This window comes from Amphiura filiformis, chromosome 9 (assembly GCF_039555335.1).
Source record: "Amphiura filiformis chromosome 9, Afil_fr2py, whole genome shotgun sequence".
NCBI lineage: Eukaryota > Metazoa > Echinodermata > Ophiuroidea > Amphilepidida > Amphiuridae > Amphiura > Amphiura filiformis.
This window is the reverse complement of record NC_092636.1, coordinates 35219233-35232872: the sequence shown is the minus strand read 5'-3', so window position 1 is coordinate 35232872 and position 13640 is coordinate 35219233. Positions and strand designations below refer to the sequence as shown.

The window sequence follows — 13640 nt, the reverse complement described above, 5'->3', positions numbered from 1 at the left end:
ACACCCCTTGATAAATTTGTGACTAATTTAGCATTTTTCTCAAAAATAATAACACACTGGTAACAAAGTTATGTATATTATAGAGCAAGGAATCTAGTTACTACACTGGATTTTAATTGACTCAAGACAAGCTGTACGTTATTATTATAAGAAAAAAATGATAAAAAAAATGAACCACTTGTCTTAAATCACTGAAAATTCAGTTAAGTAATTGGATTCCTTGCCCTATAATATACCTAACTTTTGTTACCAGTGTGTAGTTATTTTTGAGAAAAATGCAAAATTAGTCATAAAATTTATCAGGGGGTGTACCGTGTAGTACCACCTTAAGGTGGTATTGGATGCATTTTCTTGAAATTAGGAAATGCTTTGAGCATGTTTTAAACAGATTAATTGAGTAGGGTAAAGTACACTGATCAACATGCCTTTTCATTGAGGCAAATCGGACATACGGTTTCCATAATACATCAAATTATATTTTCTTTGTATCTGATAGTTTTTATCAATAATCAATAAAGTTAATGAGCTGACTGCAAACTGCAAAGGCTCATTAATATGTAATTTTTGCCAATATTTTGCTCTAAATCAATGCATAAATGTTCATGGTACTTTTATTTGGCATAATTTTGCCCTGAAACTTGGTCAAAGTGTTTCTAATATGTTCTAATGTATTATCCCGGTGTATTATATAGTGAAGCCGTCCCTAATTGGCATAATTAATGAGCTAATTTGCATAAATGCTAATTAATTATGCAAATTAGGGCGGCTAGCTCATTAATTATGCATACATTATCTGGAAGTCATTAGGAACACTTTGACTAAGTAAAAATGTTATGAACATTTATGCATTGAATTTGAGCAAAATATATTAATGAGCACTTTCAAGTAATATTACTATTAGCTCAAAACAGTAACACCGTATGTCCGATTAGCTTCAAACAAAAGGCATATTGATTAGTGTTCTCTGCCCTACTCAATTAATAAGGTTAAAACATAAATAGAGCACTTCAAAAATGCCTCCAATAGGCATGACCACCTTTTAAAAATGGAACATTTACCCATATCGCTGCATATCCCTTTTTAAAGGGATTTTTTATGTGGCAATACCGGAAGTCGTACGAACACACATAAAATGGCGACAGCAATGGACGTTGATCCTCCAGCATCGAGTTCTACCAGTGGCAGTGTTAAAGGAGATAAAAAGCGCTTTGAAGTAAAAAAGGTAAATAATTAATTTCACAAAATAAAGCTCGATCAAAATAAGCATCAACTTTGACCAAATATAACCGTCTACCATGGATGTACGTCCATGAAATAAGCATGGCCAATCCGGGTGGCCAATAAAATGAATAAGCTTATCAACACATGAACAACAACATATTTTCAATCTCATGACAATGGCCAATGCATGAAATGATGATGACATCATGCAGTGCATGACATGGTCATGATGACTGATCTATTCTGGTACTACACTGGCTTTTAGAAAAGAATGGCACTTTTTTGCTCTGATTGATGCGACTCCAAGCGAGTGCCTTGTAATTCCTAATTGTATAAATCAAATGAGTATTATTCGCGGAGCCTGCCTGCGGAACTCAGTCTGTCAATGTCAAAAAGACAATCAGTCATTTATCTTTTGTTTTGGTTGTTATATGACTATCATTTTGACTTTGAGGACTGAGTTCTTATATCTTCCAAGGAGCAATTTCAGACAATAGCTTGGGATTAGTGGGGCAGAGGTTATCCTTTCATGACCACTGAAGCATAGACTACAGTCTACATGTAGTAGGTATGCTAGGTGAATTCAAATTTGCCATCAAACTGCACCATTTTACATATCAAATTAAAGCCCTTGAGTAAAGAAAGCCAAAACTGAAAACATTTTTGTCATAGCACTTTCCGTAACAAAGTTACATCTTGTCAACAGGGCAGGGATAAAACAGGGCTTGGGATAAAACTTTTTATCCCAAGTCGCGGGTATTAGCCGTGAAATGTCGCCCAAATAGACAAAAAATCGCCCAAAATTTTTAAGTCGATTTAGGGGGGTTCTACACCCCCGTTTTATTTTGAAATTTTTGAAAATGCTGAAATAAATTCTAAAAAAACAACAAAAACTGAAAAAAGTGGAAAAAAAATAAAATAAAAAAAAGCTGAAGAAAAATATAAAGTCGATTTGAGGGGGTTCTACACACCCCTTTATTTTGGAATTTTTGGGAAAAGCTGAAATAAATGATAAAAAACTAACAAAAAATGAAAAAAGTTTTTAAAAAAAGAAGACAAATTAAAAGACAGCTCAGGGGGGTTCTACACCTCTTTCTTTCTATTTTTTAATGCTGAAATAAATTATTAAAAAAATAACAAAAACTGATTTTTTGTCATAGGCCTAGGCCTACATGTAATGTACTGTAAGGAAAATCTATTTGTGAATTTTTGTGGAAATATTGAAATAAATTATAAACTAACAAAATTGAAAAAAAAAAATGTTTAAACTGCAAATTGAAATAATGAAAACTTTTATGTAAGAAAAAAATAAACTGCAAGGAAAATAAAATGATGACTTTTGACGGGGTTCTGCACTATCTTTTTAATTTTGGGGAAATGCTGAAACATTATAAACAAACCCCGGAAACAAACAAACAAAAATTATTTTAAAAAAATGCCGGGGGGGGGGGAGATAGGCCTAAAAAAATTTGCCTTCAGCTGAGTGATAACTACATTAGCATGTACTATTTTTAATCAAATTCAAAACGGCCGGTACTTTTGATAGCTTTTGATCATCATGCCGTTTCAAAAGAAAATGTGCGGTAGGTGTTTAGGCCTACACATTTTTATTTCAAAAGAACCGCCAACGGAAAAAAAAACTTATGTTGAAGTAGAAACTTGGCACCCCGCTGACACTAACCGTCGTTTTATCTTTTCAGTTTCTGTTTCCGTATCCGTAATAGTTTTTGTAAGTCATTGTTATTCTGAAGTGGTAGTCTCCCAGGGGAGGGAGGGAGATACTTAAGTTGAGACTGAACAAGCGAGAGTGGGAGGGGGTGAGGAAGACAGAGAGGAGAGGGAGAGACGGAAATACTAGAAAGAGAAGAACTCGAGAGGAGAGAGTAGGGACCGGGGGGGGGATGGGGAGGGAGTGGGGAGACTGATCAGGGGGGCAGGAGGAAGCAAAATAGGGAGATAGACATTGATACGAGGGAAGGGGCGACACTGTGGCCCTGCACAAGTGCATTGAGGTGCGATATGCTCATAAGCGGGCCTTTTGTGATTTTAGGGCTTATTTGCAACGCGTTTTACAGAAAAAAGTGGACTTTGTCATTCGGATTGGCATGCATTTTGTCAAATCAATGTAGATCAATTTACCAAGAGGGCGCTAGGCCATTAAAACACTGGTGTTAACATAATTTTTTTCTCTCCCGATTTTATTGACATAAGCAATCACCTCTATTGAACCTTGCTTGTCAAAGATTGACTTTCATCAAAAAGATTCAGATAGCAAAATTCCCCAAAACAGCATTTAGGGGTGTTTCTAGATCTTAGTCTCATGGCGATAGCAGCTTTTTTTAATGGAACTGCTATCAAATTCCCTCTAAAATTCCATGTGCGACTTGATTAAAACAAGAAAAAATCATATATTTGGGTCAAGTGAAGTATAGAAAACATATTTATGTAGGTTTCCTTCACCGACCTATTCTCGAAAAAAATCAAATTTCTATGTAAATATGCATTGTGTTTGGGTCCCGGTCTCGGCGAATTTCGCTGACTAGCAAATGTGTTAACTAAGGTTTGCCTGGGATACCTACATGTAGTCAAATCTGCATTCTGCAGGACACTCGGCACAAATTGAAAGACCATGTCACTCTCGACAAAAGAATGCTTTGCATGCATGTGACAAAGGTCATACGACACCAATTTGGTGTTTGTTACGCTCCTCAGAATATGTACCTTAAGGCCTATGTCTGGTAGGTATTAGGGTGCATCAGATGCCCCTCATGTCAATGGATTCATCTGTCCCTAGTCTTAAAATGTTCCTATTGTCACAAAACTAACATGTGCCAAGTTTGAATTAATTCGGAGGTCGTCCTGGGGGCCACCGAGAGCCTAAAGTTACAATGTGTGTTCCTATGTAGTAAAGTTCGTTGACCCCTGTACAATTCCAATTAGAAGCTGATCGAACAATTTAAGGGCAGAGTAATGGGAGAGAACATGGACCTTTTCGAGCATCATTATTTCTGAATTGGTATGTCAAAAGTATATAAAACTATACATTTTTGGAAAGGAAATGAGTCAAGGAATCCCATGGTGACGTTAGATTTGTTCAAAAATCTCGAATTTTTGAAAAAATCACAAAATTCACTTTTTACCCCAATTTTTTGTGACAACTTAGAAAAAAATCCGTTCGAGTAAAAAAGATTCAGTTAGCCTTTCATGAAGAAGAGACATGAACTTAGGGAAGGTTTTTTATTTTTTGAAATTAGTCTCTTTTTGAAATATTGAAAAAACATGTGAAAAAAAGCAATTTTGTCACTCTATTAAGCTAAAAATTGAACATAATGGTGTATATTTTTGTTTAAAACAAATATTTTGAAAAAATGAGAAAACCTTCCCTAGACTTTGATGTACTCTAAACGATAGTGCAAAAAGTTTACCTTTTGCTTGCATATTTTTCGAGCTATCTTGTCACAAAAATCGTGCAATATTGTTAAAAATGAACTCTGAGAAATCGACGTTTTAGTGAAAAAATGTCAAAATTATGCACAAAACGTCCTTATATTTTAAAACGGTACGACTTTCACGCTTGTAAAAACTGTATCTGGTGCATGGTCTAAATATGCATCTTTTTGCACCAATAAATCTATAATGTCTGCTTTCAGTGCGCCAAAATTCAAAATAATTAAAAAATCCAAGTGGCATTTTGACTGCTAATTTCTGTTTTGTTTACACCACATTTGCTGGCGTGAACAACAAACCGAATCGCGCTAGACTGCGTTGGACGACTGCGCAGAGTTGCGCCAGCGTCACGCTAAGCGAATCGCAGCAGTAATCAAAATATTTCGCATTCGCGCATTTCTGACTCATTATTTCCGCCAATTTACTAAGCTGTCTTGAGCCATGTGACTTTTTAGAGTTGAAAAGAGTGAAACAAATCAAGCAAAAATACGAGTAAATATTAGCAAGTTGTATTTTATCAGTTTCAAGTGAAAGAATACATCTTAGTGTTGATAAATATCAAGAAATCTCAAATTCGGGCGTGAACGAATGTGTCTTCCATTACTCTGGCCTTAAAGTAGCTGCCATATCAAAACCGTTAGGACTTAGAAGCTCAAATCTTTTGCGCTTATAGTACTGATAATCATCTTCGAATCGGTGATAAAAATTAATCACCAACAAAATGAGCATGTGTGGAATTGGCACAAGCGCCCTCGATACAAAATTTCAGTGAAATAGGCATTTTGTGGTAATTTTTACCTCAGATTTTCTGAACTTTAGATCAATATATAATACATATTAACAACTTTCAGTGTGAAATAAAGTATTATAGCACTTGGTTAAGACAGAAATTATAGATTTTCCCAAGAATATGGACTGTGGGGGTGCTTTTGACAATAAAACACACAGTCATTTCTTTGGAGATGGATTTTCATCACAGATTCAAAGATGATTATCAGTACGCTTAGCTCCCAAGATTTGAGCTTCTAAATCCAAACGGTTTTGATATGGCAGCTACTTTAAATTGTTCGATCGACTTCTAATTGGAATTGTACAGGGGTCAACGAACTTTACTACATAGGAACACACATTGTAACTTTAGGCTCTCGGTGGCCCCTCAGGACGACCTCCGAATTAATTCAAACTTGGCACATGTTAGTTTTGTGACAATAGGAACATTTTAAGTCTAGGGACAGATGAATCCATTGACATGAGGGGCATCTGATGCACCCTAGTAGGTATACATGTATACCGCCGTTCTTCGAGGTACATCCTAGCGGTACCTTATTTCTTATCATAAATAAAGAACCGCTTGTCTTAGGTCACTGAAATTTCAGTGTAATAATTGGATTCCTTGCCCCTATAATATACATAACTTTTGTTACCAGTGTGTTATTAGTTTTTGAGAAAAATGCAAAAATAGATACAAATTTATCAAGGGGTGTAGTACCCCCTTAAGGAGGCTGTGTACTCTCAGACATGCCTGTAGTAAAAGTGCAATAACTTTGTAATTATTCGCGCAAGACATATAAAAGTATACATTCTTATGAAGGCAAGACATCAATAAATCTTAATATAAATACAGATTTGGTGTAAAAACAACAATTATGAAGAAAATCACAAAAAGTGAGTTTTTGGCAATATTTGTTAGGTACATCATAACAAAAAACACTCTTTCCAAAATATTTTATTTCGTTTTAGCTCAATCGTGAGGCTCCATTCCAAAAACTTTTTTTTTTTAGTTTTTTGATATTGGCCTTATTTTTTGAGATATTGACCATATAAGGCATCAAATTGAACTTTTTAAAATTCACAAACGCCTATTTGCACAAAATGATGCGGAAATAGACCAAAATATAAAAAAATGAGAAAACCGTTTCTTGAGTCGATCATGCTTTTTACGATGATCATATTTGCTTACCCATAGATGCTGTATTTATTGAGTTATCGTGTACCTAAATCGTCATTTTACCGAGAAAATGAACATTGAAATAATGGCCGTTGAAGTTAAAAGTGGTCACGTTTTGCACTTTCATCGAATCTCGCAGGAGAATGCGGCAGTTTTTATTTTTCTACCTTACATTACATAAACATCGGGTAAATCCACGGCCCCTTGAGAAGTTTGAGCGAAATCCATTCATAACTTGATATTTAAATCGGGGGAAAGAACTTGAAAAAACCCACATTTTATCAGCGAAAACGGAGCCATTTGACCACTAGGTTTTTGTGCTTCCGTGGTGTTTCCATAAGATGCGCCGTGCATGCAGATAAGCGTCGCATATGCCAAGCGTGTTTGTGCGTTAACAAATTGCGCGATCACGCAATGCGATGCGTTGTTGCTGTGCGCGTGTACCCTGCTGGTACAACAAAGATTTTCTTTCCTTTTCAATTTCAAACACGAGTAGAATAGTGAAATAAAATCCTTAAAATATTGCAGTTGGAGTTTACAAATCTGGATTTTCATTCCTTGTATTTATAAAAACATAACAAAGTACAAACATATCAAAAAACTCAATTTTATGAAAGAAACAATGTCTATCTCTACACAGCTGCCTTAATGTTATACTAATGACAATAAGTGTAATACTAATGAGTGACCACAAGTTTATTACAAAAGTTTTTAATTTATTTCTCTTTATTTTCCTTCAACAGTGGAATGCTGTAGCACTATGGGCATGGGACATAGTTGTAGACAACTGTGCTATCTGCAGAAATCACATTATGGACTTATGTAAGTGTTTCTAACTTTATGGGAAAATGCAAGCCACAACAAATCAGAAATGTATTCTAACTAGAAAGTAAGATGTGTGACATCATGAACATGATTTTCATAACATGCTGAAAGCTGTAAGCTTGTCGGGAGTTGAATTTAACAAATGTCACACAAGCATTTTATCCAGTGGGCTTTAGAATTGAATGAAGAAAATGCATACCACCATTTTAAAATGTTTTAAAACTTTCTATTACATTGAAATGTGTTTTTGTGATGAATAAAAAAAGAAGGCGAGGTCAAACTTCTCGCCATTACACATTCAATTTTACGACACAAAACACAGAAAATGTTCATTATGACTTTTGTCTGTCCTTTGGACACACTTCTGAAAAAGAAGTGAAACAAAAGACATCGTAACGGAAGTTGATACCGGGGCTGTTAGTCATTGTAGGGCATGTGATTTAAAAGAGGAGTCTTAGTGAAATTGAGTAATGTTTTGTTATTTCTAACAGGTATTGAGTGTCAAGCTAACCAGGCCTCAGCAACATCAGAAGAGTGTACTGTGGCATGGGGTGTGTGCAATGTAAGTATAAAACTCTTGTTTCCCTGGTTTGCCATTTTTGCCATCAATAATTAGAATCTCTTTCCATCGAAAAAGAAATTACACAATTTACATCTGGTTTAAGGGGGTTCGAAACGATGTTTCTGGAAAACAGAAACTGAATTTAGAACCATTTGAATAGATTGAATAAGTTAAGCTAAATACACTGAGCAAAATAGTTTTTGTTTGAAAGAAATCGGACATACGGTTGTCAAGATATGCATGTTTTTAGTTTCTTTGTATTCTATTGTTTTTGCCAATATATTGATGAAGTTAATGAGGAAAATTGGCAAAATGTGCTCATGAATATTCATGTTTGCCAATATTATACCAATATCTTATGAATAAACCTTCATACTACTTTTATTTTATATGATTTTGACATGAAACTTTGCCAATGTGTTTCTATGGCCTAAAAACATTACCATGTGATTTTCCATACATCTAATTTGCATATTTGCATAATTAATTAGCATTATACTTAAGGCTAATTAATTATGCAAATATGCAAATTAGATTTATGGAAAATCACATGTTAAAGGTTTAGGTCATAGAGACACATTGGCAAAGTTTCAGGTCAAAATTTAAAAGGTAAAAGTAGTATGAAGGTTTATTCATAAAATATTGGGAAAATATTGGCAAAAATTAATATTAAAGAGCACATTTTGCTCATTTTCTTCATTAACTTCATCAATATATTGGCAAAACAATAGAATACAAAGAATCTTTCAACAGCAATATCTCAAAGACCGTTTGTCCGATTTGGCTCAAATTTTAGAATTAAGATTATTTTGCATATCTCTCTGCAACAAGTCTATTTTAATCTCAATCAGAGCAACTTGATTTTGCCTTTCGTACCACCTTAAATGTACTTTCCTCACAAGAAATCATTGGCTTCTTGATTTCATGAAATTTCTAGATTTTGTGATTCCCACAGCAATGTGTTGTGCATTTGTTATTATGTTGACATATGTGATGTGATCAAGCAAAATCAGTCGGAAGTCCGCAATTTTGAGATATAGCCAAACAAAGGAAGTATTTCCTTTTGTTCCCTACTGTTTTGGAAACTGCTCATATTTTTTGAACTGGTTGTCCAAACTCAATGGGAGTTTCTGCAAAATGTAGCTGTGCAAATGTTGTTTATAATCCTATAAGAAACTGAAAATTAAATATGTGCGACTTCGGAGTGATTTTGCTTGATCACACCACATCTATGTATGAGTAATCAACATTTGTACAAAACCAGTAAAATTTATGTTGACAGGGTTGTAAAACTCACCAACTAATGTTTTTTTCTGTCAAGACCAATTGGATATCTTCAGAATTGTATACCTCTGCTATGGTGAACTATAATGAAAGACAAAGATAAAAAGACTAGTTTGCGTCTGACGTCATCTGTCAATCAAACTCCGAGCACGGTTTGTTTACAAGTGTTGTGATGATGTGAGTTGCTGAACACGGCGGTAAAACCGGGCACCTTATTGTTAATTTTGCACCTTTAAACTTACAAACCATCTCAAAAGTTAGGTCTTTATACTAGGAAACTTTCTATTTTATAAGGCACCATGTCAGCAATGCCTAGAAAAGTTGCTTTTTGCCTTGTAAGAGTACATAATTTTTCGAATTTTTCGCCATTCACTGCTATTCCTTTTCTCCGATCGGCACCAGTCAGATGAATCGACCTTCCTTATACGCGCTATTAGCCAATCAAGGATCGTATAGAATTTGATTGACAGTGACGTCAGACGCAAACTAGTCTTTTTTCTTTGTCTTTCATTATAGTTGTGCCAGTTCTTTCATCACTTTGCGAGTCATGTTTGATTGTAAAGATTGCTGAGATTGTATGTGCCCTTGTCTTGGTTCATGATATTACTCCTTCCACTGTTCCTTATCTAGACATGGGAAATGTCAGTTGGAGAGTTTTACAACCATTTGGCTATAAATTCTACTTGTTTTGTCACAATAGCATTTATGGAAATAACAAACCTGATGAATCGATTACCCAAATCAATGAATGTTTTCTCCCTTTCTTTTCACAGCATGCCTTTCATTTCCACTGTATATCTCGATGGCTTAAAACCAGACAGGTGTGCCCTCTAGACAATAGGGAATGGGAATTCCAAAAGTAAGTATTCAGTCCGCCTGCTAATGATTCAAAATCAAATGATAATTGGTAACATCCAGCTTACACATGTTTGCACATGTGGTGCTTAAGTGTTATCAAGTATTCAGGAGTATAGACCACTTGATATCATTGTTTATCAACAAAGGTGAGGGATTGGTCTATCGATATGCTTGAACGAACCGCCACACTGTTCAATGACTATCTTGTACTATATGAAATGTGGTGGGTGATTTAAAATGCACATGTCCTGAGCAAACCATGATGCATACAGGGCAAAAAACAATAGAAATTGCCATAATGTGTGCGCATACTGCCAGGCACTGACGTCACATGTCAAGTGGTCTATAGGATAAGCCACTCAACGCAAATAAAGTCAGTCATACATACTCACTGTGCAATGTGGTATTTCTTGTGTAAGATATTGACTTATGTAAGAGGTGATGCATAGCATACTTTGTCATTTATTTTGAAAAAATCTAAAAGGTGAAGTGAAGAACCAAATATCCAAGGTATTTTATTAGTTCAATATGTTAGGAAAATATTTCTGCTGATTACCCCATATTGACATTGGCTAAATAAGCTGCATTTTAGCTGGAAAAGGTACAGATTAGTGGCATTTCTTGTCTGCTATATTGGAGAATAGACTTCTCTTAAGTCATGTAACATTGGGGAGTTAGTCTGATGATGCTAAACTTAGAGTGTCTTATGATGTGTACTTGGTCTAAAGTTTCATTTTTTGGCCCCATAAATTAGCGAGAAACTCAATATAAAAGTGAAATATGGGTCTAATATTTTCCCCAGTAAACAAAATTTGATGAAAACAAATATTTGTTTCTTTCAACAAATAAATATTTGTTGTGTTTCAAGATCTGGAACATAGGCTGCCAAAGCCCAGCAATTGTCAATCAAAAAATATGGGCTAAGTAGGATTAGCTGATGCCAATATTGAAGCAGTATACAGAGAATTTTACCTTGGGTTTTGTTCGTCCCTTGGACTAATTACACAAACCATTACATGATTATTGTTAATAATGATTTTTTGTTAATCCTAAATTTGAAACTATTCTTTCTATTCTTACAGGTATGGACGCTAACAGATGTTTTGTACCCTTCGTTACGTTGTAGTTAAGACCAACCTGTACCATCTGTATCATATTTATTAGCATCGGTGAAAAACACCAAGGACATCAATATGACTTATGAGCTGTTGAACATTTGTTGTGAAATGATTGCTTTGTATTGAACGATAAATAAACAAAGCTTTTTACCAAATTCAGTGTCCAATTTTGGAGATTAAACTTTAGTTTGTACCACAGAGTGGAATACCAGGGTACATTATTATTATCACTCGAGCATAAATCACCAATAACGAAATGCTGAGCTTTTGGTATCAGTAATCAAGTCTCATAATTCAAATTTACTTTCAAACTTTTCAGCTTGCTTTCTGGTATATTCTAGTGGTACAATCAGAATGTCTGTTGGAGTGAGTTGAGCTTGTTGTGAACAAAGGATTTCAAGTGCAAACAACAAGCAGTAACAAGAGCATCAGTTGGAGGGTCCTGAAACCTGCCTCCTAGTGGAGAGATAGGGGCATAGCCCACAGAAATCTACCTTTCACTACATTTAAGCATATAAATGGCACTTAGATCTGATTACTGGAAAAGGTTTGTTTCATGTGTAATCGGTGTAAAGCAGCATCAAACACACTTGTTTATTTTTGACTTTGGCTTTAAATTGTTTTTATTTTGTCATGAGCACTTTCAAGAAACAAGAGAGCTCTTGAACCTGACAGGTTTTGATACCAAATTCATATTTTACTGAAAACACTCTTGATTTTGAGGCTATTATAAACAGATACCCTTGTGTGCACTTTTTACCATTGACAAATATTTGTCATGGGAGGCTAGTTGGTGAAATTTTGGGGGAAATCATCACTATATGGCTTTTCTGTAGTGTAGACAGTGACATCAGTGTGCAAACTTTTCATTATTTCATGTGTACAGCTTCAAATCACAATGGTTCAATCAAAACACTGACCTGAACATATTTCAGGTTGTACGTACACATGCAAAATAGTATGCTTGACACGGATGTCACTGACTATGCTAGAGTAAAACAAAACAAAAACAGTATAGCCCCTGCCCAACATAATTGTTAGTAAATTGATGCACTAATGTTTAGTTGTAAAATAAATGTTGCTTTGTATGTAAAATGCTTTCTTCTGTTATTATTTATCACTGTTATTGCCAAAAAGATGATCATGACAACTTGTCAACATTGATGGCCAGGTCTGAGTGTAGCCCTGGTATGAGATATTTATGAGTTAGAATCATTGAGGCATTAGGCAGCTTATGGAATAAAACTAATTCCTTGAACAGAAGATTCCTGTGCTTTACCATTTTTCACCCTGATAAGGCAGTGACATTGCGTTGAGGCAGCTGTTTTGTGCGCGAATCTATGCGGTGCCTTTATAATCTATAATCAAGTTTGTGCCTTTAAGCAAATGCTACCAATTTGAAGCTGTGCCCAATGAAATGTGCACTGACGTCACTACCAGAGGGTGAAAAATTGTAAACGCTAATTTTGTACAATTTTGCACAAAGGATAACCCCAGATCAATAATCAGTTCACAAAGCAAATTCATCATACCCAAATTACAAGTGATTTGGACTTGTGGGTTTAACTCTGACATGTAACCAGTGGGTGGCTAACGGACAGGTAGCCCCATCAGGAAAAAATCAAAATTTATCATATATCAGCCCTTGGGGGATTCTGTTTTCATTCCAACAGAGCTCATTTCTCAATACACATAATTTCAAATGGAGTTGCCTATAACCCTATTCAAAATTCACACCCCCTGTGGAAGACTCAGGTCATGCTTTCTATTCGCCGTCAAGTGATGATGTAACAGGATTAACTACCATAGCAATCAAATACAATTTTTGAATTCGCTGGCGTAGTACACGTTAGAAGATGACTGTTGACATTCAACTGGCTCATGCGTTCTTTGTTAAGAACCACTGATTAAAATGATTGCAACCCAAAGCCTATGGTATATTATAATTCAGAATAGGTGTATGAACCAGTAACCAATGGATACTGACATGCACTACATGTACATCAGCGAATAGACCACCCTGCACTACAACGTTCATGCGGTATCTATGCATTGAACCATGTCAAAGAACAGGGATAATTAAAGATCTGAATTGTAATTCTATAGAAAATGCATATTATACTGATCACTCGCAACTGAAAGAGTGCAACCTGCTTGTAGCGCAGGGTGATCTATTAAAAAATTGCTATGGTAATTAATCTGATTATTACACCACTTAGACGGTGAATGGGAGGGGGTATATTAAACTGGAAAAGCCCAATTAGACTGGTTATATGTCTGATATCACTATATTGTTTTATTGGTTATAGATCCCAATTCACGTATATTATTGCAAAGTTGATTCATTAAAGACCTGGTTTAGGAAAGACGTTATTAA

General features: G+C 35.2%; 1 protein-coding gene across 1 annotated transcript; it reads left to right on the top strand.

Annotated features, from left to right (window-relative positions):
- Nucleotides 1-1087: 1087 nt before the first annotated feature.
- On the top strand, nt 1088-12358 carry LOC140160928 (E3 ubiquitin-protein ligase RBX1). Its single transcript, XM_072184279.1, has 5 exons — nt 1088-1222; nt 7360-7438; nt 7933-8003; nt 10061-10146; nt 11228-12358. Exons 1-5 carry the CDS (start codon nt 1133-1135, stop codon nt 11238-11240), a joined length of 339 nt encoding a protein of 112 aa, XP_072040380.1. The 5' UTR covers nt 1088-1132; the 3' UTR covers nt 11241-12358.
- Nucleotides 12359-13640: the final 1282 nt, after the last annotated feature.

Coding starts and splice junctions, on each gene's coding strand:
- LOC140160928 (XM_072184279.1), top strand. CDS start 1,133: ATGGCGACAGCAATGGACGTTGATCCTCCAGCATCGAGTTCTACCAGT. Junction 1,223..7,359: donor AGCGCTTTGAAGTAAAAAAG/GTAAATAATTAA, acceptor TTCCTTCAACAG/TGGAATGCTGTAGCACTATG. Junction 8,004..10,060: donor TGGCATGGGGTGTGTGCAAT/GTAAGTATAAAA, acceptor TTCTTTTCACAG/CATGCCTTTCATTTCCACTG.